Source organism: Mytilus californianus, unplaced genomic scaffold (assembly GCF_021869535.1).
Source record: "Mytilus californianus isolate M0D057914Y unplaced genomic scaffold, xbMytCali1.0.p SCAF_8, whole genome shotgun sequence".
NCBI lineage: Eukaryota > Metazoa > Mollusca > Bivalvia > Mytilida > Mytilidae > Mytilus > Mytilus californianus.
Genome location: NW_026262734.1, coordinates 78,211,514 through 78,237,326, shown reverse-complemented (window position 1 = coordinate 78,237,326; position 25,813 = coordinate 78,211,514). Strand labels below are relative to the sequence as shown.

At 32.3% G+C, this 25,813-nt stretch overlaps 1 protein-coding gene across 1 annotated transcript in view; it reads left to right on the top strand.

The window, feature by feature from the left end:
• Nucleotides 1-25,388, top strand: part of LOC127712756 (uncharacterized) — a 63,387-nt gene extending 37,999 nt beyond the window's left edge. Inside the window, exons 13-16 of the mRNA XM_052219369.1 lie at nucleotides 4,218-4,453; nucleotides 15,669-16,128; nucleotides 17,022-17,045; nucleotides 22,474-25,388. Of these exons, the coding sequence (XP_052075329.1) occupies nucleotides 4,218-4,453; nucleotides 15,669-16,128; nucleotides 17,022-17,045; nucleotides 22,474-24,854 (3,101 nt within the window). The 3' untranslated portion in view covers nucleotides 24,855-25,388. The remainder of the gene's footprint in view (nucleotides 1-4,217; nucleotides 4,454-15,668; nucleotides 16,129-17,021; nucleotides 17,046-22,473) is intronic.
• The last annotated feature ends 425 nt before the right edge of the window (nucleotides 25,389-25,813 follow it).

The following is a 25,813-nucleotide window of genomic DNA, read 5'->3' as shown; positions in this document are numbered from 1 at the left end:
GAAGATATTGATTTAATAATTGGTATATAGTTTTATCATGACAAGTTGCAGATCAAGTTCAAATTTTGTTCCGGTCTGATAATTTGTGCAGAGTTATGGTCCTTGGACTTAGAAAATTCACTCAAATGATTAGTTTTCTGTACTTTTTTTTTGTTATGCCTTGAAGATATTGATTTGAAATTTGGTATAGTTTTATCATGACAAGTTACAGATCAAGTTCAAATTTTGTTCCGGTCTGATGATTTTGTGCAGAGTTATGGTCCTTGGGCTAAGAAAATTCACTCAAATAATAAGTCTTCCACTCTTTTTTTTTGTCATGCTTGAATATATTGACTTAATATTTGTTATATATAGTTTACACAATGACAAGTTATAGATCTAGTTAGTATTTTGTTCAAGTACAATGAATTCTTAACAGGTAGGGGACTATGTATTGCCATGCAATCCTCTCTGAATGCTTGTCAAAAAATGAATTATTGGTGTCCTTTATATACAGATTTTAATCTTGTATTTAGATTTTTAATTTTAGGTCTGTTTTCAAATTGGTTCACATTTAGGTGCAAAGGGTCCAAATTAAAACTTTGTTTGATTTTAACAAATATTGAATTCATGGGGTTCTTTGATATGCTGATACTAACCATGTATTTAGATTTTTGATTTTGCGCACAATTTTCAAATTGGTCCACTTTAAGGTCAGAAGTGTACAAAATTAAACTTTGATTAAAACAAAAATGGAATTATGGGATTCTTTGATATGCTGAATCTTAACATGTATTTAGATTTTTGATGTGGGCCCAGTTTTCAAGTTGGTCAAAATGGGGGTCCAAAATTAAACACATTTATTCTAAAACCAGTTTTTGGCATGATACGGGTTGTGTTCTTTTCATATATTTTATAATGGTATGATACTAAACCCCTAAGGGGAGGGATTGTGCTTGATTTTCATATGATGAAGACATAATCTTTCAATCAATTTAATCGAGGTCTGGAGCTGGCATATCAGTAACTGCTAGTAGTCCCTTGTTAATTTATGTATCATTGTTATTTTGCTTAGTTTCTTAAGTTACCTATATTCTGACATCGGACTCGGACTTCTTTTAAACTGAGTTTTACTGTGCGTATTACTGTGTGTTTGTTTATTCTACATTGGCTAGAGGTATAGGGGGAGATCTCACAAAACATGTTTAACCCCGACGCATTTTTGCGCTTGTCCCAAGTCAGGAGCCTCTGGCCTTTGTTAGTCTTGTATGTTGTTTAATTAGTCCCCTACTGACGAAGTCGAAGGGGACTTTAGGTTTGCACTCTGTCCGTCAGTCCGTCTGTCTGTCTGTCCATCTGTCCGTCTGTCCGTCCGTCTGTCCATCCGTCAGTCTGGCAACTCAGCTTTCCACACTTTTTTTCTTCGTTCTTGAAGATATTGATTTGATATTTGGTATATAGTTTTATCATGACAAGTTATAGATCAAGTTTGAATTTTGTTCGGTCTTATGATTTAGTCCAGAGTTATGGTCCATAAAAAAACTCCATAACTAATGTTAGAGTACTATGTTAAACCATATTCTGTACAAAGGGAGATAACTCATTTTTTAAAAGACATTCTTTGGTAAAGTGTTTGAGGAATTTTGTGGCAGGTTTATATGTTATTTTGTATAAACTAATTTTCTGAATGCTACATGTATATATATATATATTTTTTTTTTATTAAGTGAAATCCTTTAAGGCCTGAGTCTGTTTAACGAGAAAATTTGTAAAAAATTAGGGTCGAGGGGACGAAAAAAAAAAAAAAAAAAAGTGGAAAGTTGGTCCAGTCGACACTAAAAATAAAAATAAAACCATTATAAGTGACCTTTTTTTTTTTTTTTTTTTTTTTTAAGAATTTATCAAAATACAAGAACAATGAAATGAAAACAGACCAGTAGATTAACCCTTCCATTAATATGAACATAAAAAATATCTTTTGATTCTGTATGTCCTCTAATTTAGATCCATGCATATGCACCAGGCAAATATATCAACCTCCCTGCATATACACTATATATATATGTATATTACCAGTCAGGAACCTCTTAGTGTATGTTACATGTTTATAAAAAAACTACTCTGTTATCATGTTCATGAAATTAATTATTTTTCATTAAAAAGATATATTCATTTAACCGTTAAGCTTGGAAATAATATAATTATTTTATATTAGTGTAATAGACATGGTTGAGCAACATTAACTTATAAATTGAAACAATGCATTAAAAAGAAAATATAAACATTATCAAAAATATCTAACCAAAAGTACTTTAATGCGTGTGGAATGCGTAATTTTTCCTTTTGGGATCAATTTTTGTCTGTCAGCAGTGCCATTCATGCGTCCGTAGTCATTATCGCAAGAATCCGGATTTCGGTCATAGCGGGTCCGCTTCCGATGAAATCCCGACTCCTCTCCGTAGTTCTTCAAAAATATACCCAATAATTTGAATGTCGGAGAAAACTTTACAAAAATAAACGATGTTTGATATGCTTTTTGGAAAGGAATATGACGTTTTTAATGCAATACATGGATTACAAATTTACTTCAGGCTAATTTCATCAAGTTCAAATGAAGTAATAACTTATTTAGCCGAAATTTAAAATGATTTGATGTACTCTCTCGTGTAACAAGTACCGGCAAAAGTGGTTTTAAACAAATTGTTTTTATGAAAAAAACATGCCACCAGCATTAAAAATCAATGCTTTAACCTCTTTTTTGAAGTCATAAATCGTTTATGCCTTTAATTTCTTTACTTTGAAATTGCTGTTTCATCGACTTGGTAAAAATTAAATATTACCGATGACGAAAGCGGGTATCGTAAACCACAGATTTTATTTTTGTTCTGAGGATTTCGTAACAGTCGGCATGAAAAATAAAAATAAAAGTAAAAAGCACTTCTTTTATTTTTATTCTGAAATCGGGAAATTGGAGTCGGCGGATCTTGTTAAACAGATAATAAAAAAAGTCTGGCCTAATTAGATAATAATCTATTTTTATTAAAGTATATATTTCATTACATTACATTGTGTAGATAAAAGTTGTTGACATTTTATAGATAAGTTACAAATCTATATTAGTTTGTGACAAATGAAAGAAAAAATATTTGGAACTATTAATTATAATTGATTGTAATTTGAAAATAGATGTACATTGTATTACATCATATCTAATTTTAGAGAACTATTAATCATATCTAATGTTAGAGTGTTATAGGTTTTCCACACTTTTTTCATCATGCTTGAAGATATTGATTGACAATTGGTATATAGTTTTATCATGACAAGTAACAGATCAAGTTCAAATTTTTGTTTCAGTCTGATAATTTTGTGCAGAGTTATGGTCCTTGGACTTGAAAAAAATCACTCATATATTCAGTTTTCCACACTGTTTTTAGTCATGCTTGAAGATATTGACTTGATATTTTCTTTTTGTTTACACCATGACAAGTTATAGAACAAGTTATCATTTTGTTCCAGTATAATGAATTTTTACCCGGTAGGGGACTATGTATTGCCATGCAATACTCTCAGAATGCTTGTTTTAGTTCATTTATATGTTTTGGAGTTTAGTGTGACGTCCATTTTCATTGAACTAGTACACATTTTGTTTAGGGGTCAGCTGAAGCCGGCCTCCGGGTGGGGGATTTTCTCGCTGTGTTGAAGACCCATTGTTGGCCGTCGGCTGTTTTCTGCTGTTTGGTCGGGTTGTTGTCTCTTTGACACATTCCCCATTTCCATTCTCAATTTTATTTTTATTTGTTTGATTTCAACAAAAAATTGAATATATGGCGTTTTATAATATGCTGATTTAACCATTTTTTCAAATTTTTCGATTTTGGCCCCAATTATCAAATTGGTCCACATTGAGGTCCAAAGTGTCCAAAATAAAAAATTGAATGATTTCACATAAAAAATTTATTCTTATGGTTCTTTGGTTTGCTGAATCTAACCATGTATTTAGATTTTGGATATTGGACCATAAAAAGTATATGTCCAATTTCAAATTTTTGTGTTCGTAGACCACATTCATCCTGTGTTAGAAACCTATGCTATATATCAAATATCATATCACAATCCAAATTCAGAGATGTAATGCACAATTAACAGAGATTGAAAGTAGATTCATGTTAAAAATAGATATAGCATTATTTTCTAATTTTAAAAATGAAGGGCCTTGTTGTTTTATTTTATTTCAGGTTCAAAACCAGTATCATCCGAATGGTTTGACCTATCTTTACTAATAACACTTTTACGAAAGGATTCAAAAGTAATACCACCAAAAAATGGATATGACGTTTTACCACCAAAGGACGACGATAGTCATGGTGCCCAGATAGCAACCATCAAGCATTACAGAAATGAATTAGCACATGCCAGCGATGCAAAAATGGATGAGCATAAGTTTGATAGTTTACAGAGCAACTTAAAAAATGTAAGAACCAAGAAATATTTTTAAACTGCCAGTTTTCTATTTAGCTAAGAGATATCTTAGCTTTCCATTGTGCTGGTGTGAGCTAATGTTGACTTAACTAATCTTCCATGAACTTTTTCAATAATCTTTATCTGAAAAAATTTTTGAGGGTACTTTCAAAGGTTTGAATGATGTCTTCAAAAGAAAATTGATTATTTGCTAAATGCCCAGTGGCAAATATGTCATGCATATTCAGGATGAGAACAAATCTTAGGCAGGCACTACAAAGTGGTTTGGCTGGGATGGTTGGCTAGAAAGTTTATCTCGCAATTGGTCACCTACAGACAATATACATGAAGGGACTGAGAGCATGGTACAAAATTCAAATTGGACAACAAGATGCAGCTTGTGACCTCAGATGACTCGAACCACAGATGAGTCAAATAGTTTGGTTGGGTCCGTTTGATTTAGTCTGTCATTAATAATGGAAAATATTAAGTTTATGTATAACCTGTAGTACAACCATGATCTTAAAAACTTTCCACTAAAAACTCTTTTATGATAAAGCAGGCTAGACAAATCCAGTTGTGCATGCTTGTTCATGCTTTGAAATCTTTATCAGTTTGTAGCAATCTTGACCATTGGTCATTCATTGTGTACATTACACTAGGAAACCGACATGAGGTCAATTACATTCCAAAATAATTATTTGTATTTCAATTACTTATCAATTTTTTTTCAATAAAATTAAAATTACAATATTGCATTCATATTGAAATGTAATTATTAATTAATTACCTTTCAATGACTGTTGTGGTTGGAATTTTTCCAAATGAGATAAAAATGTGAACCTTGAGACTTTTTTCAATGCAATATTTGTACAGGCATTGTTGCAAGTTTTGAAATTTTATATATCTGACTACTTATTTACTCAGTCTTTTCTATGCTTCTTGGTACATAGGGCAAGGACAAGTTGGTGCCAATATATTTCTGATCAGTTCAGCTTACGGATGTTGATATTGGGCAATAACATTTGACAGGAAATTCTAAAATATATTTCTAACTACGGTGAAAAACGACCAATAAATGACAAAGTTACGAGGGTAAAGAAATTTAAATTCAACCCCACCTTGCTTTAAACAAAGATTTTCACTTACCCTATTTGGACCTGTCAATGAGGAAGTAGATGAACATGCGAGGTACCTGCATTATGGTGACCATTTGCGACCAGAGCAAATTTTTATACGACCGCAAAAAATTTTGCGGTCATATATTGGTATGACGTTGGCGTCGTCGTCGTCCAAAGACACATTGGTTTTTCGCACTATAACTTTAGTTAAAGTGAATGGATCTCAATGAAATTTTACCATAAGGTTAAATACCACAAAAGGAAGGTTGGGATTGATTTTGGGGGTTATGGTACCAACAGTTAAGGAATTAGGGGCCAAAAAGGGGCCAAAAATAAGCATTTCCTAGTTTCCAGACAATAACTTGTGGAATGGTGTATGGATCTCTCTGAAATTATACCACAAGTTTCCATACCACAAAGGGATGGTTAGGATTTGCTTTGGGGGGCTATGGCTCAAACTGTTTAGGAATTAGGGGCAAAAAAGGGGGAAAAACAAGGTTGTCCTGGTTAATGGACAAATACTTTAGTACAAAACATAATTTAAAGCAGTGTAAGGGAGATAAATCAAATACATCATTTGAATTACCTCCCTAACACTGCTTTTAAATTATATATAAAGTAATGGTTAATGAACAATTAAGACAATTTAAAACAGTGTAAGGGAGGTTATCCAAATATAACGTTTTGATTACTTCCCTTACACTGCTTTTAAATTATGTTTAAAGAAATGCATATTTATAAAGGAAGACCAGTAAAAATATCTGCAAATGTTGCATCTTTTTTTTTTTTACAAAAAAATCCATATGAAAGATTTGACACCATATTTTAAATTCTATTATAAAATATATTAAGTTAGCACTATGGTAAATTTAAATGGGTAATTATGGTTGCAAATTCCATTGGAAATTTGAATTGAGATTATGACCATATCTTGAGGGAAAGAATTTTTTGGGGGAAAAAAGGGGGGGGGGGGGGGGGGGTAAATAGAAATTGTGGGGGGTCAATTTTTTCTCATTTCAGATTTCAGAAATTAAAATGAGTTATTCTTCAAATATTATTTTTTTTTCAAATTTCAAATATTGAAAAATTTCAAGAAGTAATCTTTAATTGCACAGTATGGCGCATTAGATTTGTAAAATCTTTGACCACATTTATTTATTTGTTATGCCGAATCTGTCCGTGTATTTAGATTTTTAATTTTGGGTCCAATTTTCAAATTGGTGTACATTAAGGTCCAAAGGGTCCAAAATTAAACTTAGTTTGATTTTAACAAAAATTGAATATATGGGGTTCTTTGATATGCTGAATCTAAACATGTATTTAGATTTTTGATTTTGGGCCCAGTTTTCAAGTTGATCCAAATTGGGGTCCAAAATTAAACTTTGTTTGATTTCAACAAAAATTGAATATATGGGGTTCTTTGATATGCTGAATCTAACCATGTATTTTGATTTTGGGCCCCGTTATCAAATTGGTCCACATTGAGGTCAAAAGGGTCCCAAATTAAACTTTGTTTGATTTCATCAAAAATTGAACTCTTTGGATTCTTTGATATGCTGAATCTAACCATGTATTTAGATTTTGGATATTGGACCATAATAGGTAAATTAAAAAATTTTAAGTTCTTAGACCACATTCATTCTGTGTCAGAAACCTATGCTGTGTCAAATATTTAATCACAATCCAAATTCAGAGCTGTATCAAGCTTGAATGTTGTGTCCATACTTGCCCCAACTGTTCAGGGTTCGACCTCTGTGGTCGTATCAAGCTGCGCCCAGCGGAGCATTTTATTGAAATTGAAACAGAGAGAATTTTATCAAGAACCACTGAAAAGTTTGTTTCTTGTGTAGATATAAGGATAGGTGCTTAGATTTTCACTTCCCATGTAGGCTCCTGGAAAGGAAAAATAGCAAGTTATATCCTTGAAAATAGAGGAATATGTGAGGTCCTTTTTTTACACTGACTGATTTTGACCGAAGCGACTTTCTATTGAAACAGAGAGATGTTAATCATAGAACCATCAAAAAGTTTCAGTCTTTCTCAGAGTGTAATGCTGTAGACATCAGGACATAAATGCTTTTTATTATAACATTTTCTGTGCAAAATTAGAATATTTCTTTTTAATTGTCCCCTGAGAATGCGTTGCAGGGGACATAGAAATATCTGGCATCCATCCAGTCTTGTTAGCCCTCTCATGTGTACAGTTCTTGCGAGATTTTTATGAAACTTATATCATAGGTTTATATCAGCAAGGTCTTGGACAAATTCAAAATTCAGTGCCGATCAATTATTTTTAAAAAAGTTATGCTCCTTGGAAAATTAATTATATGGAAAATTGCATTGTTAGCCCTCTAATGTGTACAATTCTTGCTAGGTTTTTATGAAACTTACATAATGGTTTTATATTAGCGATGTCTTACACAAGTTAGAAAATAGTGCCAATCAATTATTTTTAATAGAGTTATGCCCCTTACAAACATTGATCATTTGGAAAATTGCATCGTTAGTGCTCTCATAGGTACAATTCTTGCCAGATTTTTATGAAACTTATAACATAGGTTTATATCAGCAATGTCTTGGACAAATTAAAAAATCGGTTGCCAGATTTTTATGAAGTTTATGTCGTAGGTTTATATCATCAATGTCTCAGACAAAGTTGAAAATTGGTGCTGATCAATTGGTTTTAAAAGAGTTATGTGACATGTCCCTTTGAAATATTGATTATATGAAAATTGCATTGTTAGCGCTCTCATGTGTACTATTTTTTGCCAAAATTTTATGAAAATTAGATTATTATCAGCAATGTCTTTAACACTTTCGAAAATAAGTGCTGATCAAATATTTTTAACTAGTTATGCCCCTTGGAAAAATTAATTATAATGGAAATTGCATTGCATTTGCTCTGAAGCCTTCATTTATCTAAGATATTTATAAATTGTTTTAAAGTACCAAAAAAAAAGTGTTATTTTACGCCCCCGCTGTAGCGGAGGGGGCATTAAGTTTTACCCTTGTCCCTCTGTACGTACGTCCGTCCTTACGTACGTCCCAAAGATGGTTTCCGTTCTCTAACTTTAGTTTGCCTCAACCAAATGTTATGAAACTTATACACAATGCTTATTTTGATAAACACAGATCAAGTTGGAATTTTGGTGGAGTCACTATAGCCGTTCTAGAGTTATGCCCCTTTACCAATGGAAAATGGCTGGATTTTTCGTTTCCGTTCTCTAACTTTAGTTTGCTTCAACCAAATAATATGAAACTTAAATACAATGCTTATTACCAAATAAATCAGATCAAGTTCGAAATTGGGTGGCGTCACTTTTACTGTTCTTGAGTTATGCCCCTTTATAAACATACAAATTGCTGAATTTTTTTAATTTCTGTTCTCTAACTTTAGTTTGCCTCAACTAAATGATATGAAACTTATCCACAATGCTAATTACCACAAAATACAAATCAAGTTTGAATTTTGGTGGTGTCACTTTTACCGTTCTAGTGTTATGTCCCTTTACAAATGGAAAAATCACTCAATTCTGTTCTCTAACTTAAGTTAGCCTCAACCAAATGATATGAGACTTATACACAATACTTGTTACCACAAAACTCAGATCAAGTACAAATTTGGGTAGCGTCACTTTTACTGTTCCTTAGTTATGTCCCTTTATAACTTTATATGATATGCAAGCGGGGGCATCATCTGTGTCCTATGGATACATTCCCCATTTATTTAGTTATTGCCCTTGGATAGATAAAATATGTGCAATGCAGGGGACATTGGAACTCTGTTCTTTTATTTCCTTTGAATTTCCAATATTTTACATTTTGGTTCCCTTTATATTAACATGCCCTCACTGAATGCAAAATGAATTTAAAAAAAACTTGAAAATAAGGAAATATGATAACATTTTTGTACTCAGTGTATAATTAAGATTTTGTTTAAAGCCAGTACTTCATTAGCTTAATAACACTATCAATCCTCAGAAAATTTTTACATCATTTTTAGTCCTCTACCGACGAAGTCGAAGGGGACTTTAGGTTTGCAATCTGTCCGTCTGTCTGTCTGTCCATCTGTCAGTCCGGCAAATCAGTTTTCCAGACTTTTTTTCTTCGTGCTTGAAGATATTGATTTGATATTTGGTTTATTGATTTTATCATGACAAGTTACAGGTCAAGTGTAATTTTCACAATTTTAGCTTTTCTCTTTGTTCAGTTAAAGCCCTTTCCCTAGAATTAAATTTTTGTTGAAATACTTATTAATTAGTAGATTTCTGTTCAAAGGGAAATAACTCATTTTTTAAAAGACAAAATGACATTTTGGATTTTTTTCCTTTTCGTGGTAAATTGTTTGAAGAATTTAGTGGTAGGTTTGTTTGTCATTCTTGAAGATTTGATAATTAGTATATAGTTTTATCATGACAAGTTACAGATCAAGTTGGAATTTTGTTTCAGTCTGATAATTTTGTGCAGAGTTATGGTCTTTGGACATAGAAAATTCACTTAAATAATCAGTTTTTAACAGTTATGCTCATTGTTTTTTGTCATGCTTGAAGTTTTGACTTGATATTTTATGTAGTTTACACAATGACGAGTTATAGATCAAGTTAGAGTTTCGTTCCATTACAATCAATTTGTAACCGGTAGGGAAATATGTATTGCCATGCAATACTCACAGAATGCTTGTTTATACATAGATACTAGAAGTATCTTTGTATGTTGGTACCTAACGTATGTGATTTTTATGCCCGCGCAGTAGCGAAGGGGCATTAAGTTTTACCGTTGTACGTTCGTACGTCCGTCGATCCGAACGACGTTCCGAACGTCCCAAAATTGGTTTCCATTCTCTAACTTTAGTTTGCCTAAACCAAATGTTATGTAACTTATACCCAATGCTTATTACCACAAAACACAGATCAAGAATGAATTTTGGTGGCGGCACTTTCACGGTTCTAGAGTTATGCCCGTTTACAAATGGAAAAATTGCTAAATTTTTCGTTTCCATTCTCTAACTTTAGTTTGCCTCAACCAAATGTTATGAAACTTATAAACTATGCTTATTACCTTAAAACACAGACCAAGTTTGAATTCTGGTTGCATCACTTTACCGTTATATAGTTATAGATATAAGAAGATGTGGTATGAGTGCCAATGAGACAACTCTCCATCCAAGTCAAAATTTATAAAAGTAAACCATTATAGGTCACAGTACGGTCTTCAACAGGGAGCCCTGGCTCACACCGAACAGTAAGCTATAAAGGGCCCCAAAAAAATTACTAGTGTAAAACCATTCAAACGGGAAAACCAACGGTCTCATCTATATAAAAAACGAGAAACGAGAAACACTTATGAACCACATCAACAAACGACAACTACTGAACATCAGATTCCTGACTTAGGACAAGTGCAAACAAATGCAGCGGGTTTAAACGTTTTAATGGTACCAAACCTTCACCCTTTTTCTGAAACAATAGTGTGACATCACAACATAGAAAGACACACTATAAAATATCAACTGAAATAGCTTAACTCAATCAAAGGACATATTAACACCATTGAACCAGGGCTTCCAAAATTTCCCGACGACAGCCGGACATTTTTCAAAGAAATATTTTTGACGGTCAATGATCAGCTGGATACTTAAATGTAACTGAGAGGATGCATAAATTGATATATGTGTCTAAATAATAAGTAGTGTTATATGCAATAAAATTATTTATAACTGTTTTGTTTTCTTCATTCTAAAAATAAATAAAATATTATCCTCGGTATTGTGTCATTTTTCTGTGTATCGTAATACAGTAACCATCATTGCATCAATCAGCTTCAGTACCTGACTGTTCTCATGTTTTTGTTTCTGTTTATATAATCTATCTTCTCTCTGTGAGTACTTAACACTTTGTAAATTAAGGCCATATTATTTGAAACTGTTGATGTTGGCTTTAATTGCAGTACAACTTGATCATCAATACACGTGATACTTTTCTTTTTGTGTATTGATTACCTGACCACGTGACTTTTACAACTGATGCGGTATTTATAGATAACATTGAGGAGGCCCAATGAAGGATATTGTTTTAAACCGTGTAAAATCTACTGAACAGTGATAACATTTTTCTTTGTACAATTTCCCAACCTGATTTAGAATTAAGGAATAAATAAAAACATACTCAGTTGATAAATAATTTAATGAATAACAACATGATATTTTATGTAAGCATATAACAACAATAAAATATCAGAAGAGCACAATGTTGACAAACACACGCAATAAATATTACAATGAGCACATTGAAAAGAAGCACAGATCACAGCACAAGATTAGAGTTCATTTAGTCTAATTTAAGATTTTACATTCATGAGCTTGCTAAATGTATTGTTCTGATAAACATGGCGGTTACGAACGGATTGCCATTTGCGGATAGCAGGAACAGGGTCAAAGTCTTTAACATCTACACCTACTAAGCTTATCCTCATAAGTTGATCTAAAGCGTCAATACCTAGACTACACCTTAGTTTTGTCTTGATAATGTTCTGCCTTGAAAAACCCCTTTCACATTCAACACTAGAAACCGGCAAAACACGTGAAATTTCCATTAACTTTACGTCGGACATCACCTCTTTCTCTATAACATCGGAAATTGTCTGAATAAATTTGGAGCAGGCATTGTTCTCTTGATATAATTTAGAAGTGATCACGGCACCATTTAACTTAGTTAAATCATTTATTGACTGAAATTTGTCCATTTAGTAAGTTTTCTTTAGCAATAAAGTAAGCATTACGGAACAAGGTGCACATTGCGTTGTCAGTCTTTTCATGAACTTTCTCAAATACTGATACAATTGAATTACTTTTGGAAGCTGTCTCTAATTTAAGAGCTTGAATGTGGTCATTGCTATTAGCATGCTCTACAACGGCTGACTTTCGAAAATTTGTCGAACCAGGCTTTACAAAGTTATTTTTAAGTTTGTTTTTGACAAATGTCACAAAACATGGCATTTAGCATACTGTCAAATCTTAACCATAAAAACAGTTGTAACCATTTATGAATAAAGCTTCTAGCATTTTTAGCAGATTTCGAATTTTGATCGGAATCTTCACGTTTACGTTTGCCCATGATGGCAGATTTGTAAAGTTCAATTTGAGACAAAGTCTTTGTAACAGTCGGAGATTGTCATGATTGGATATTATTCTTTATGATTTTAATTATAAAAACAGTTTTTAATATGAAAATAAGAATAGAGAACGCCCCCCTTATTTATTGGACAACTCAGCTTGGTATACCCAAGCGAAGCTATTCTCGATGTTTTTCCTATATATTTTAGTAAATTTTCCCCTTGAGAGTACCCCAGTATTTAACACGATGTACAGTGTTAAATAAAATAATATATATCATACTTATTCATTTATGAATATCCTTATTTGAAGAATAACTTTTAAATATCAGGATACTTTTTTAAACTGAATGCTCATTTAAAATAATATCTATAAAGCGTATTTAAATAGGATGTTGTTCCATACACGCTTACATGTTTGACCTCGTTTACCTGATTACCTTTAATATGTACATTGTTATGCATCATTAATTCTATTGATAAAGACAAGCTTAGGACACCTCATCAAAGGTAACAAACCTGTAATCAGTGAATGATTTATGGCTTCAATAGAACTTATTGAAGGGATAATTGTTTGACAGCTTGTTGTTATTTAAATAAAAGAAAACGTGTTTTTTCTACTTTTTATTGATGTACACAAGCTAAAGACCAAGCCGTACATTTATGTACCCAGAGGATTAGACTAACTGAGACACTTCAAAGTATCTGAAATATGCTGCTTCTGTTTTATTAAACCCAATTATGACCAAACTATCTTTGTGAAATAGATTGCCACAATTATAAACTAAAATGCCCAAACTGACATGCCCAAAGCCCCAAACGGACATTTTTATCGATCGATAGTTGGTAAAAATTGAAATGACCGTTTCATGAAAATGCCTTGAATAACAAAATGTGGCACACCAATTCTATTTGACCGTTTGAGGCTGAGAGCAGCCGGTCTTTTTATGAAAGTTTCGGTCAAGTCCGGAATATATGACCGTTTTGGAAGCCCTGCATGATTGAACATACACTGAACAAATAAATTTGACCTATGACACAATGTAAATACAAAATAAATATACCCCTTTACAATTAGAAATATTGCTGAATTTTTCGTTTCCATTCTCTAACTTAAGTTTGCCTCAATTAAATGTTATGAAACGTATACACAATGCTTATTACCACAAAACTCAGATCAAGTACAAATTTGGGTAGCGTCATTTTTACAGTTCTTGAGTAATGTCCCTTTTTAAAGTTATATGCAAGCGGGGGCATCATCTGTGTCCCATGTACACATTCCCCATTTATTTTTTGATAATACACATGCTGAGCAGTGGTTTGTGTAGATCCATTTTTAGCTCACCTGGCCCGAAGGGCCGAGTGAGCTTTTCTCATCACTTGGCGTCCGTCATCCATCGTCCGTCGTCGTCATCCGTCATCATTAGCTTTTTACAAAAGCTTCTCCTCTGAAACCACTGGGCCAAATTTAACCAAACATGGCCACAATCATCATTAGGGTATCTAGTTTAAAAAATGTGTCTGATGACCCCGCCAACCAACCAAGATGGCCGCTATGGCTAAAAATAGAACATAGGGGTGAAATGTAGATTTTGGCTTATATCTCTGAAACCAAAGCATTTAGAGGAAATCTGACATGGGTTAAACTGATCATCAGGTCAAGATATATCAGCCCTAAAATTTTCAGACAAATCTGACAACCTGTTGTTGGGTTGCTGCCCCTGAATTGGTAATTTTAAGGAAATTTTGCAGTTTTTGGTTATTATCTTGAATATTATTATAGATAGAGATAAACTGTAAACAGCAATAATGTTCAGCAAAGTAAGATCTACAAATAAATTGTCATGACCAAAATTGTCAGTCGACCCCTTTAGGAGTTTTTCGTAAATTTTTGTAATCTTCTACAAAAATCTTCTTCTCTGAAACTACTGAGACAAGTTTAACCATACTTGGCCATAATTATTATAAGGGTATATAGTTTAAAAAATTTGTCCGATGACCCCGCCTTTCAACTATCATGGCCAACTTGGTTAAAAATAGAACATGGGGGTAAAATGCAGTTTTTGGTGTATATCTCTGAAACTAAAGCATTTAGAGCAAATCTGACAGGTGGCAAAAATGTTCATCAGATTAAGATTTATCTGCCCTGAAATTTTCAGAAGAACCTCTAGTTTATAATAACCATACGTCTTCTTACTCAATTGTACATTTTTACAAAGGTTTTATGTGTTAAATTTTAAGTCCTAAGTCATCAATTACTCTTTATTTTTTTTATTTTTGTAAAAAAATGTGAAGAAATTAATTAAGGAATTAAATGAAAATAAAAATTAATGTTTATAAAGTTTTATTATTTGGCAATAAAATGTTTTAATTTTCTTAAGCATAATAATTATTTACCATCAAAATTAAAAAAATATAAAAATACCAAGTGCATACTAAATGACATAAAAAAAATAAGGTTTACATGTGTGAGTTCTTCAGAGTAGCAAGATTTGTTTTATATTTTCAATCAAATACTAGAATGTAATTGAAAAGTAATTCATAATTACATGGCAAAAGGGAAATTTGATCAAAGTTTTTTCAATAACTTGTAAATTAAAATATGCTCAATTACACATTACTTTTAATTACTTTTAAATTTTTAATTAATTACCGGAATTTACAATTACATTTGTAATGACCCAGGCTTGCTTGGAAATTACATTAAACAAATGTACTCGTGTTCCATGTTTATTATATACATTATTTACTCAATGTCCATATATATTTAATGTAACCTCTTCTTTAAATTCATCTATGAAATAGATTTCTAAGATTCTTATAGTTTCAAAGGAATTTGCAGGGTTAGAAATTCAGTGTGAACTGATTTAAAAGTAAAAGTTTTAAAATTGAGTGAACTTTAAATTGTTTTACTCATACATATCTTGCCATTCTTTAAGTCAGGTGGTTTTTAAATTTCAATTTTTGTAATCCAGTTATGAATTTTGTAATCAACAGGCTGTCAGGATCCTTGGAAAAGATGATAAATTTATGAAGGCAGTGTATGACGCTTCAACAATGAAACTTGACAGTTCCACTGAAGAAGTTTTAATCAGAATGGTACAACATGACAGACAAGTTTTACAACTTGAGGAAGATGTTACAGAGCTTTACCAGAAAATTGAAAAGCTTACGAAACAAACAGAAGAGCAATCTGCCAGTACACAAGTGGAAATAAGTGAGATTAAAGAGGAAATTTGGAAAAAAGAAGAACAGATACTTGAGAACAAGGCTATTATTCAAAATTTGTATACTGAATTACATAGAATTGAGAAAAAATTTGACGAAAAGTTTAGAGTCCAGGATGAGAGAAATGTTCAACAAGATGAAAAGAATAAAGATATGGGGAGTGGTATAGAAGAAAATAGAAGAAGAATACAAGAAAATAGGAGAGATATACAAAGAATAGATACAAAGAGTAAGTTTGGTTCAAATATCCAAGATAACATCTAAGTATAACATGAAATTTAATACCCAAGTTAGTAGTGGAAACCTGTTGACTCACCTTGTCTGTCTGTATGTCTTTTGAACTGAAAACTAGTGTTGTTTTGATGATCAGGATAAGTCAGAAATCAGTTGGTTGGGCTTGGCGATGTCGATAATTGATTGGGATTTTGTTCAATCGATTGTTGTTATATGAATCACTGATCGGACACAGAAATGATTTTAAGGTAAAAATGTCTGACTGGCAGGTATCATATGACCTTGACGTCATTTTCAGGGTTAATTGAACATATGCTAAAATTATGCATGGATAACAGTTTAACGGTTTTGCCTCTTGGAGCCTCTAATTTTCTACATAAAAAAGCATGGTGATCTATAGTTGCTTAAATCCAAATTGTTTCTTTCAGTGTTGTTTCACATGGAAATTATATCTTCTTAATTTCATAATGGGTGTCATCAGCATTCCACATGTTTTTATGAACAGCTACCAAATAAACAAATCATTTGTTTTGAAAATATTTGGATTGACAATATAAGGCCAAAATGATAATACCTGTACAGTATCTTTTTTTAAGGCCTTACTTTGACCTTTAATTGTTTACTTTTTACACATTGTGACTTGGATGGAGAGTTGTCTCATTGACACTCATACCACATCTTCTTATTTATATTGATCATGACAGCAAAAACAAAATATTAAAAAATAAGTTATAGTCGAATAAATTTAGTGCTATTTTGTTGATCTGGTATGACATTCTTAATTTGTTTTAAAAATGTATGTAACAATATGTAAATAGTTCTTGGGTTTATATGTTATTTTTTTCAAAAGACAATTAATGTATTGAATTTGGTGGTATTATTTTTCAGATGAAGATAGAAGAATTTTGATAGGTATGTAGAATTCAATCTAATGAAGCTATCTTATTGAATTGCTTGAAACAATAAGGAAAATTGCAAAAAGTTAACCTTAGAAAACTCGCAATGATTTATTTATGTTTGTTGTCCACATGCTTTCAACCTCTTGGGATATTGTTATGGTATTCGTTCGTCCGTCTGTTTGTCCAAAACACATCAATACATAGAGACCTTTTGAGTTTTGACATAAAGCTTCCATACTTGGTAGGATATTTGTTGTCATTTTCTCTTTATTGTCAGTTTCATTTGATAATATTTATAGGAGAAATGGGACTTTGACCACTTTTTAGTTCACCTAGCCCAATGGACCAAGTGAGCTTTTCTCATCCCTTGGCGTCCGTCATCTATCATGGTCCGTTTACTTTTACAAAAATGATCTCATCTAAAACTACAGAAACAAATTTAACCAAAGTTGGCCACAATCATCATTTGGTTATCTAGTTTAAAAGATGTGTCCAAGGACCCCGCCTGCCAACCAACATTGCCAACATGTCTAAAAATAGAACATAGGAAAAATACAGCTTTTGGCTTATATCTCTGAAACCAAAGCATTTAGAGCAAATCTGACATGGGGTTAAGATGTTCATCAGGTTAAGATCTAGCTGCCCTCAAATTTTCAGATGAATCAGACAACCCATTGTTGGATTGCTGCCCCTGAAATGGTAATTTTAAGGAAATTTTGCAGTTTTTTTGTCGAGCCTGCAACTTTTGTCGCAGAAAGCTCTACATAGGGATAGTGATCCAGCGGCTGCCGCTACTGCGGCATCGTTAGCTAACTTCTTAAATGCTTGATATTTTTGAAGCTAGAAGACCTGGATGCTTCATACTTTGTATATAGATGCCTTATGTTACGAAGTTTCCGTCTGTCATATGTTCATTGTTTTTGACCTCATTTTCATGGTTCAGTGACTACTTGAAAAAAAGTTAAGATTTTTTGTAATGTTATTTTCTCTCTTATTATGAGTAATAGGATAACTATATTTAGTATGTGCATACCTTGCAAGGTTTCATGCCCGTCAGACAGTTTTCATTTGACCTCGACCTCATTTCATGGATCAGTGAACAAGGTAAAGTTTTCGTGGTCAAGTCCACATATCAGACACTATAAGCAATAGGTCTTTTATATTTGGTATATGGAATGATTGTAAGGTGTACATGTCCAACTGGTAGGTATCATCTGACCTTGACCTCATTTTCATGGTTCAGTGGTCAAAGTTAAGTTTTTCAGTTTTGGTCTTTTTTTCTAATACTTTATGCAATAGGTCAACTATATTTGGTTTTTGGAAATATTTTATTATGTATATGTCAGTCTCACAGGTTTTATTTGACCTTGACCTCATTTTCATGGTTCATTGGTTAATGTTAAGTTTTCAAGGTTAAGACTGTTTCTTAGAAACTATAATCAATAGGTCAACTATGTTTTGTTTATTGAATGATTTTAAGGTTTACATGTATTTCTTGTTTCTGACCATGACCTCATTTTTTTGGATCATGTTAAGTTTATGTGTTACTTGTAGGTAAGCTTTATATTTAGGACTATCAACAGAAAAAAATCAATGGTTAGTAAAGAAGGCGAGACATTTCAGTGTGTGCACTCTTGCGTTATTATATTGAATATCATTGTAGATAGAGATAAAATGTACACAGCAATAATGTTCAGCAAAGTATAATCTACAAATTATTTAATATGATGACAATTGTCAATTGACCCCTGAAGCCCTTTATGTTTAACAATTTTTCATAAATTTTTGTAATCTTTTACAAAAGTCTTATCCTCTGAAACACTTTGCCAAATTTAATCACACTTGGCCACAATCATCATTGGGGAATCTAGTTGAAAAGAATGTGTTTGATGGCCTGCCTACCAACATGACCAACATGGCTAAAAATAGAACATAGAGGGTAAAATGCAAATTTATTGGCATTTGCAAGTATCATTTCCAAGTATCATTTCCATGGAGATTCTATAGACCCATCCCCTCATCATGGTACATGGACTTTGAAACTTTTACATAGTTTACAAGTAAATGTTTGTGTTTAGGTTTCTTTAAAGAGAACAACTTTTAATATATTAGTCAATGGTATTTGGTATACAGTTGTATTAGCATTGGCACATCTCATTTCCATGGAGATTGTTTAGCCATATACCTTCTGTCATGGTTCATTGACATGAATACTTGCATAACTTACATGTTAAAGTATTGCTATTTTAATTTCAACATTTGCATTACCAAAATTGCAAAAAGGCGAGACATATCTCTGTGATAACAATTTATTGTCATGAACTATATTCCTGTCTACAATGTTGGAGAGTGTGCTTTGTTGAATATGCACATAGACCAAGGTGAGCTACACAGGCTCTTTAGAGCCTCTAGTTTAGTATTGTTTCAATAACACCTTGTGATGGCAACTACTCTTGAGTCCTTTTTACAGGTTATCTCATACTTAGTAAGATTGTTTAACATCACATTTATCTTACCATATTGGACTGCCTTTTTAATTCAATCATTTTTATATGCCAGTTTACGGGACGTATTATGGTATACCGTTGTCCGTCCGTCTGTCCGTCGTCAACATGTCGGACATTAACTCAATAGTGCTTTAAACAATTTGCATAAAACTTTGGTGAATTGTTTATATCTATTGACGTGAGCTCCCTTTTGTTTTTTATAAAAATTTAGATTTTACGTTTCCGAGTTATGGGGTTTTATTCATTAAAAAAAAAGGGGGATTTTCCAGTTTTCGGACAATAAGTCAAGAATGCTTTCACCAACTAGAAAGAAATTGTGGTGAATTGTTTATATCTATTGACATGAGCTCCCTTTCGATTTTTATAAATTTTAGATTTTACCTTTCCGAGTTACAGGGTTTTATTCATAAAAAAAGGGGGGATTTTCCAGTTTTCGGACAAAAACTCAAAAATGCAATCAGCAATTCTTATGAAACTTTGGTGAATTGTTTGTATGTGTTGATGTAAGCTCCCTTTAGAATTTTATAAATTTTACATTTTATGTTTCTGAGTTGTGGGGTTTTATTCATTAAAAAAAGGGGTGATTTTCCAGTTTTTGGACAATAACTCAAAAATGCTGTCACCAATTCACATGAAACTTTGGTGAATTGTTTATATCTATTGATGTAAGCTCCCTTTTTATTTTCATAAATTTCTAATATGACATTGAGAATTAATTGAACTTTATTTGTTTATAGTCTGACAACAGATTTACTAAGTATTGCACAACAGCAAGTATCTTTAATTGAATATAAATTCAATTCATATAACCAATTTCAAGATCTTTGACTACATTTATTCAGAAACCTATTATATGTCAAATATTTAATTACAATCCAAATTCAGACCTGAATCAAGCTTGAATATTGTGTCCATTTTTGCCCCAACTGTTCAGGGTAGGACCTCTTTGGGCGTATCTAGCTGCGCTCAGCGAAGCAGTTTATTATAGGAGATTTGGGTCTTTGACCATCTTTAGCTCACCTGGCACAAAGAGTCAAGCAAGCTTTTCTCATCACTTGTCGTCAGTAGTCATCTGTTTACTTTTACCAAAATCTATTCTCTGAAACTAATGTGCCAAATTTAGCCAAACTAGGCCACAATCATTATTGGGGTATCTAGTTTGAAAAATGTGTCTGATGGCCGACATGGCTCAAAATAGAACATAGGGGTTAAATGCAATTTTTATACGCCCGTTCACGGGACGTATTATGGTATACCGTTGACCGTCTGTCCGTCCGTCTGTCCGTCGTCAACATGTGGGACATTAACTCAAAAAAGCTTTTACCAATATGCATGAAACTTTGGTGAATTGTTTATATCTATTGACGTGAGCTCCCTTTCATTTTTTATAAATTTCAGATTTACCGTTTCTGAGTTTTGTGGTTTTATTCATTAAAAGAGGGGGGATTTTCCAGTTTTCCGACAATAACTCAAGAATGCTTTCACCAACTTGCAAGAAATTTTGGTGAATTGTTTATATCTATTGACATGAGCTCCCTTTTGGTTTTTTATAAAATTTAGATTTAACTTTTCCGAGTTACAGGGTTTTATTCATAAAGAAAGGGGGATTTTCCAGTTTTCGGACAATAACTAAAAAATGCTTTCAGCAGTTCTCATGAAACTTTGATGAATTGTTTATATCTGTTGATGTAAGCTCCCTTTAGAATTTCATAAATTTTAGATTTTACATTTCTGAGTTATGGGGTTTTATTCATTAAAAAAGGGGGGATTTTCCAGTTTTTGGACAATAACTCAAAAATGCATTCAGCAGTTCTCATGAAACTTTAGTGAATTATTTATAGCTATTGATGTAATCTCCCTATTGATTTTCATAAATTTCAAATATGACATTGGAGAAGAAATTGAACTTTATTTGTTTATAGTCTGACAACAGATTTACTAAGTATTGCGCAACAGCACAGTGTATTGCACAACAGCAAGAAATCTTTAATTGAATATAAATTCAGTTCATATAACCAATTTCAAGTTCTTTGACTACATTTATTCAGAAACCTATAATATGTCAAATATTTAATTACAATCAAAATTCAGACCTGAATCAAGCTTGAATATTGTGTCCATTTTTGCCCCAACTGTTCAGGGTTGGACCTCTGCTAGCGTATCCAGCTGTGCTCAGCGAAGCAGTTTATTGTCTATTATTATAAAAACCGTTATAAAAAGAGAAAATCTGACTGGAGCAAAAATGTTCAGAATATTGTTCGTTTAAGTCAAAACTGTCAGACGACTTCTTAAAAAGTAAAATCACAAAAATACTGAACTCCAAGGAAAATTCAAAACGTAAAGTCCCTAATCAAATGGCAAAATCAAATGATAAAACACATCAAACAAATGGACAACAACTGTCATATTCCTGACTTGGTACAGGCATTTTCCAATGTAGAAAATGGTGGATTGAACCTGGTTTTATAGCGCTAAACCTCTCACTTGTATGACAGTCGCATCAAATTCCAATATATTTACAACGATGCGTGAACAAAACAGACATAATAGGTAACATTGTCAAAATATGGGTACAGCAGTCATCACTGTGTCACAATCTCAAAACAAACAAACATTTAACAAAGAAGCACAAAAAGCATCTATCAAATTTAAAAAGCACATTCATTGCTTACTTATATATGTGTTTATTGCCCTAAAATAATGAATTTTACTATTTTCGAAAATTTTCATTTATTTAAAGCCTCTAGTTTTATTTTTTTGCGAAGTTTCCCTTTAAAGTTTTCAAACTAATAAGCAAAAAACAGAAAAAAAATGGGGAAATCATTTAGGGGCAATAGCTATGGAATTCAACCGAGAAATTTTGCCATATTGACTTGTTTTGTAAAACTATCATTAATAAATATACTGGTATTTTTTTAATTCTCAATTTTAAAGATCAGACAAAAGCAATGATACAGAATGAAGCCAATGTGTATGTAATGACAAGAGCAGTGGCCAAATGTACGGAAGTTCTTGATCAAAACCAAATACTAGTACTTGCAGCTGATGGTGGAAGAGGGAAGACTGCCTTGAGCTTGTATTTAGCAAAACTCTTCCTTGAGGATAACAACAGCAGCTATAAACCTTTGTTATTTGTAGAGAAAGAAATTGTCTTAAAAAGAGAACTGATAGATTTTAAAGAAAATTATGTCATAATTATTGAAGATTTATTTGGAAGGTCTAACGTGAAATTTGATGATGAGACACACAAGAATATTTTAGATATATTAAACAGTAATATGAAAGGTGAACAGTGCAATTGCAAGTTGATACTTACTGTCAGGAAAACACCTGGAAGTCATTTTGATCTATTTGATAAACATGAAATTTTCAAGGAAGCAAGAATCATTAATTTAGATGATGAGAACTTCGCCTTGACTCGAGATGAAAAAGAGAACATTTTAATCAATCATTTAAAACAGTTCAGTGTTTCAACTTGCAATTGCAGATATAGGAACTGGCTTTATAGTGATACATGTTATGAGCTTTGTATGGAAATGCCAGGGAATACTTTAGAACTCTGTTACAAAGTTGTTGAAGATATTCTTAATGTTGACACCTACTATGGATTTCCTCAGGCATGTCGCCTTTTTTCTAGCAATCCTTCTTTTACCAAAATGGGTGTCAAATACTTTCAAAATCCTAACAAGGCTTTGGTTGAAGAAATAGAATCTTTGCATACTGGTGCATTTGAGAACAGTGTAATTGAACAGTATCAGTTCTGTATTTTAGTGTACTTAGCTGTTGAGGATGAAATAGATTTATCTACTGTAGATAAAATATTTTTTAGGCACCTATTGGATAAGTTTGGTAATTCAAATTACAATCCTAATGTCTTGAAAAGATCTGTAAAAGGAATTTCAGATAAATATCTAGTTGGTGATTTCACAAGAGGACCTTGCAGATTACAGCATGCTACAATTCGGGAAGCAATACTAATTTCCTATGGTAAAGATTATCCTGATGAGATCCTTTCTCATTGTAGTTTTGATTTTTTCTCTGAATATTTTAGACCCCAGGACTTTAAAGGGATATACATATGCATTGAAGATAAAAAGATAATAAATTACTTGATGCCCAAAGTACCATTTGTTGACATCAATATTATTAAACAATACATTGAAAAGGTCTCACTGAATCTATGCACAAAAACTTCAGATCAGGTTTTGTCATTTTTTAAAAACAGTACAAAACTCTTAGATGATGGCAAATATTCCGGCATTTTAAATGCTTTAATGGGACAAAGTGTTCCTGACCAGTTTGAACCATATAATGGCCAAATTCTTAAAGAACTTCTAAAAATGGAAGATGTAGATATAATTACAAAATTTATAAGACCAAATGGTTGTTTAATACAAGAAAAAAATGCTGTCAATGTTGACAATGAAATTTTGGCAGGAAGGCTCTTAAATATACTAGTTGGCATAAGCTATTGCTCTACGTTTTCTCCTAATGATAGTTATAATGATTTTGCAAATACATGTGATGAACAATACATATTTGATGAGACATCAGGCACAGTAGATAAGGCCAAGCAAAATGCAATAGGAAGATATCTTTATAGAGTTGGGCTTCAATCTGATGGGAAAATATTTGTGGAAAAGTTTCTATCCATGGTGGAAAAACATATAAGGAATATTAATCCCAACATTTTAGGGTACATGATTGATGGCTTAACTGAAAGAGGGCAGCGGAAAGAGATAGTATCACAATACAAGATTTTTTGTGAGAAAAACTTGTTTAGATATGGCAGCATTGATGTTGTTTTGAATCTTTGTTGTCCTTCAAGTTATGAAGGTAGTAGTAATTCATTTGTGAAGGTTGACAATAGATTACTTGCTGAAAAGCTGTTATCCTGTTTAACAGTACAAAGGCAAGTACAAAGGCCAGAAATGAATGTAGATTTTTCAGGTGATTATGGTTCAGATTCTGATGACTATGATTATGATGACTATCAAGATGATGACAATGAGTCTGAGGATTACGACTCTGACTTTTGTGATCCACTTGTTGAAGAGGTTGGAGAATATGTCTATAAATTTGGTATCGAGGAAAATGATGAAATATTTATAACTGCAATAGCTTCTGAGCTTTCTGTCCTCTTCGACAAAAGAGACAGTGAAGAAATTTTGCCTTGGGAACACCAGACAGGTAGATATCTTGATCGTAACCTTTATAAACATTTTTTTTATAAAGGATTAAATTGTAAAGAAAATAGGGAAAACATTGAACAATTTCCTAATTTGGATGCATTTCTAGAAGACCTCAATTTATAGTTTCAATTACAAAATAATATGTCATATTAATGATTATATTTACCTATGTTGAGATGGTCCATATATGACAGTTCACCTATATAATGTATACATGGCATGGGAAATTATATCATGTATTGTGAATTAATTGTCACCTTATTACATTACCGGGTATGTATTGTTATCTGCTATCTGTCGTTTTGTCACATTGTATATACTTGTCTATGTATTGCCATAGCATGTTATTTATGCTTTCACAAATAAAATATTCATTCATTCATTCATTTGTAAATACAGGTCTCTGAACTATGAAATTAAGAAATGTGTTAATAGCAAAACTGTACAGCTCAACTTGGTGTATAGAAAGTTCCACTAGCAGTTTGTATTCAATTTACATTAAGATATGTTCATAATGTAACTATTTTGTGTTAATTCAGTCTATATAACAATGAAATAATCATCAGGCATGCCTTTGTTATTTTGTTTGACTGAAAAAAATAAATTGATGAAATTTTTAAATAAAATGATTTTTATTTTTAGAAAAACTGTATTAATTTTGCTTTTTTTCTCTTGACTTTTCGTCTGTCTTTGTCGTCCATCGTCTTCGTCTGTCGTCATCTGTTAACTTTAAATCTTCTCCTCTGAAATAGTCCAGCTGATTCGTGCATATTTTTACAAGAATTTTTGGTTGGATGATAAAAGTATGACATTTTGCACAATTGTATATATATATGTGGTAGTCAATTTGTGCTATGGACCCACTCTAAAAAATCCAATATAGCGGCCATCTTCAAGATGTCTTCCAATCAGTCATTTGCATTGCACAAGTCATGTCTTCTTTGACTGTCCATGACGTTAAAATACTAAATCCCTGGAATGTGTTTTAGTTGATTTTAGTCTCTGATGCATGATTTATTATTATTAATTGTTTTTGGCTTTTAACTAGCTGTCAGTAACTGCGAGTACTCTCAAATCGTACT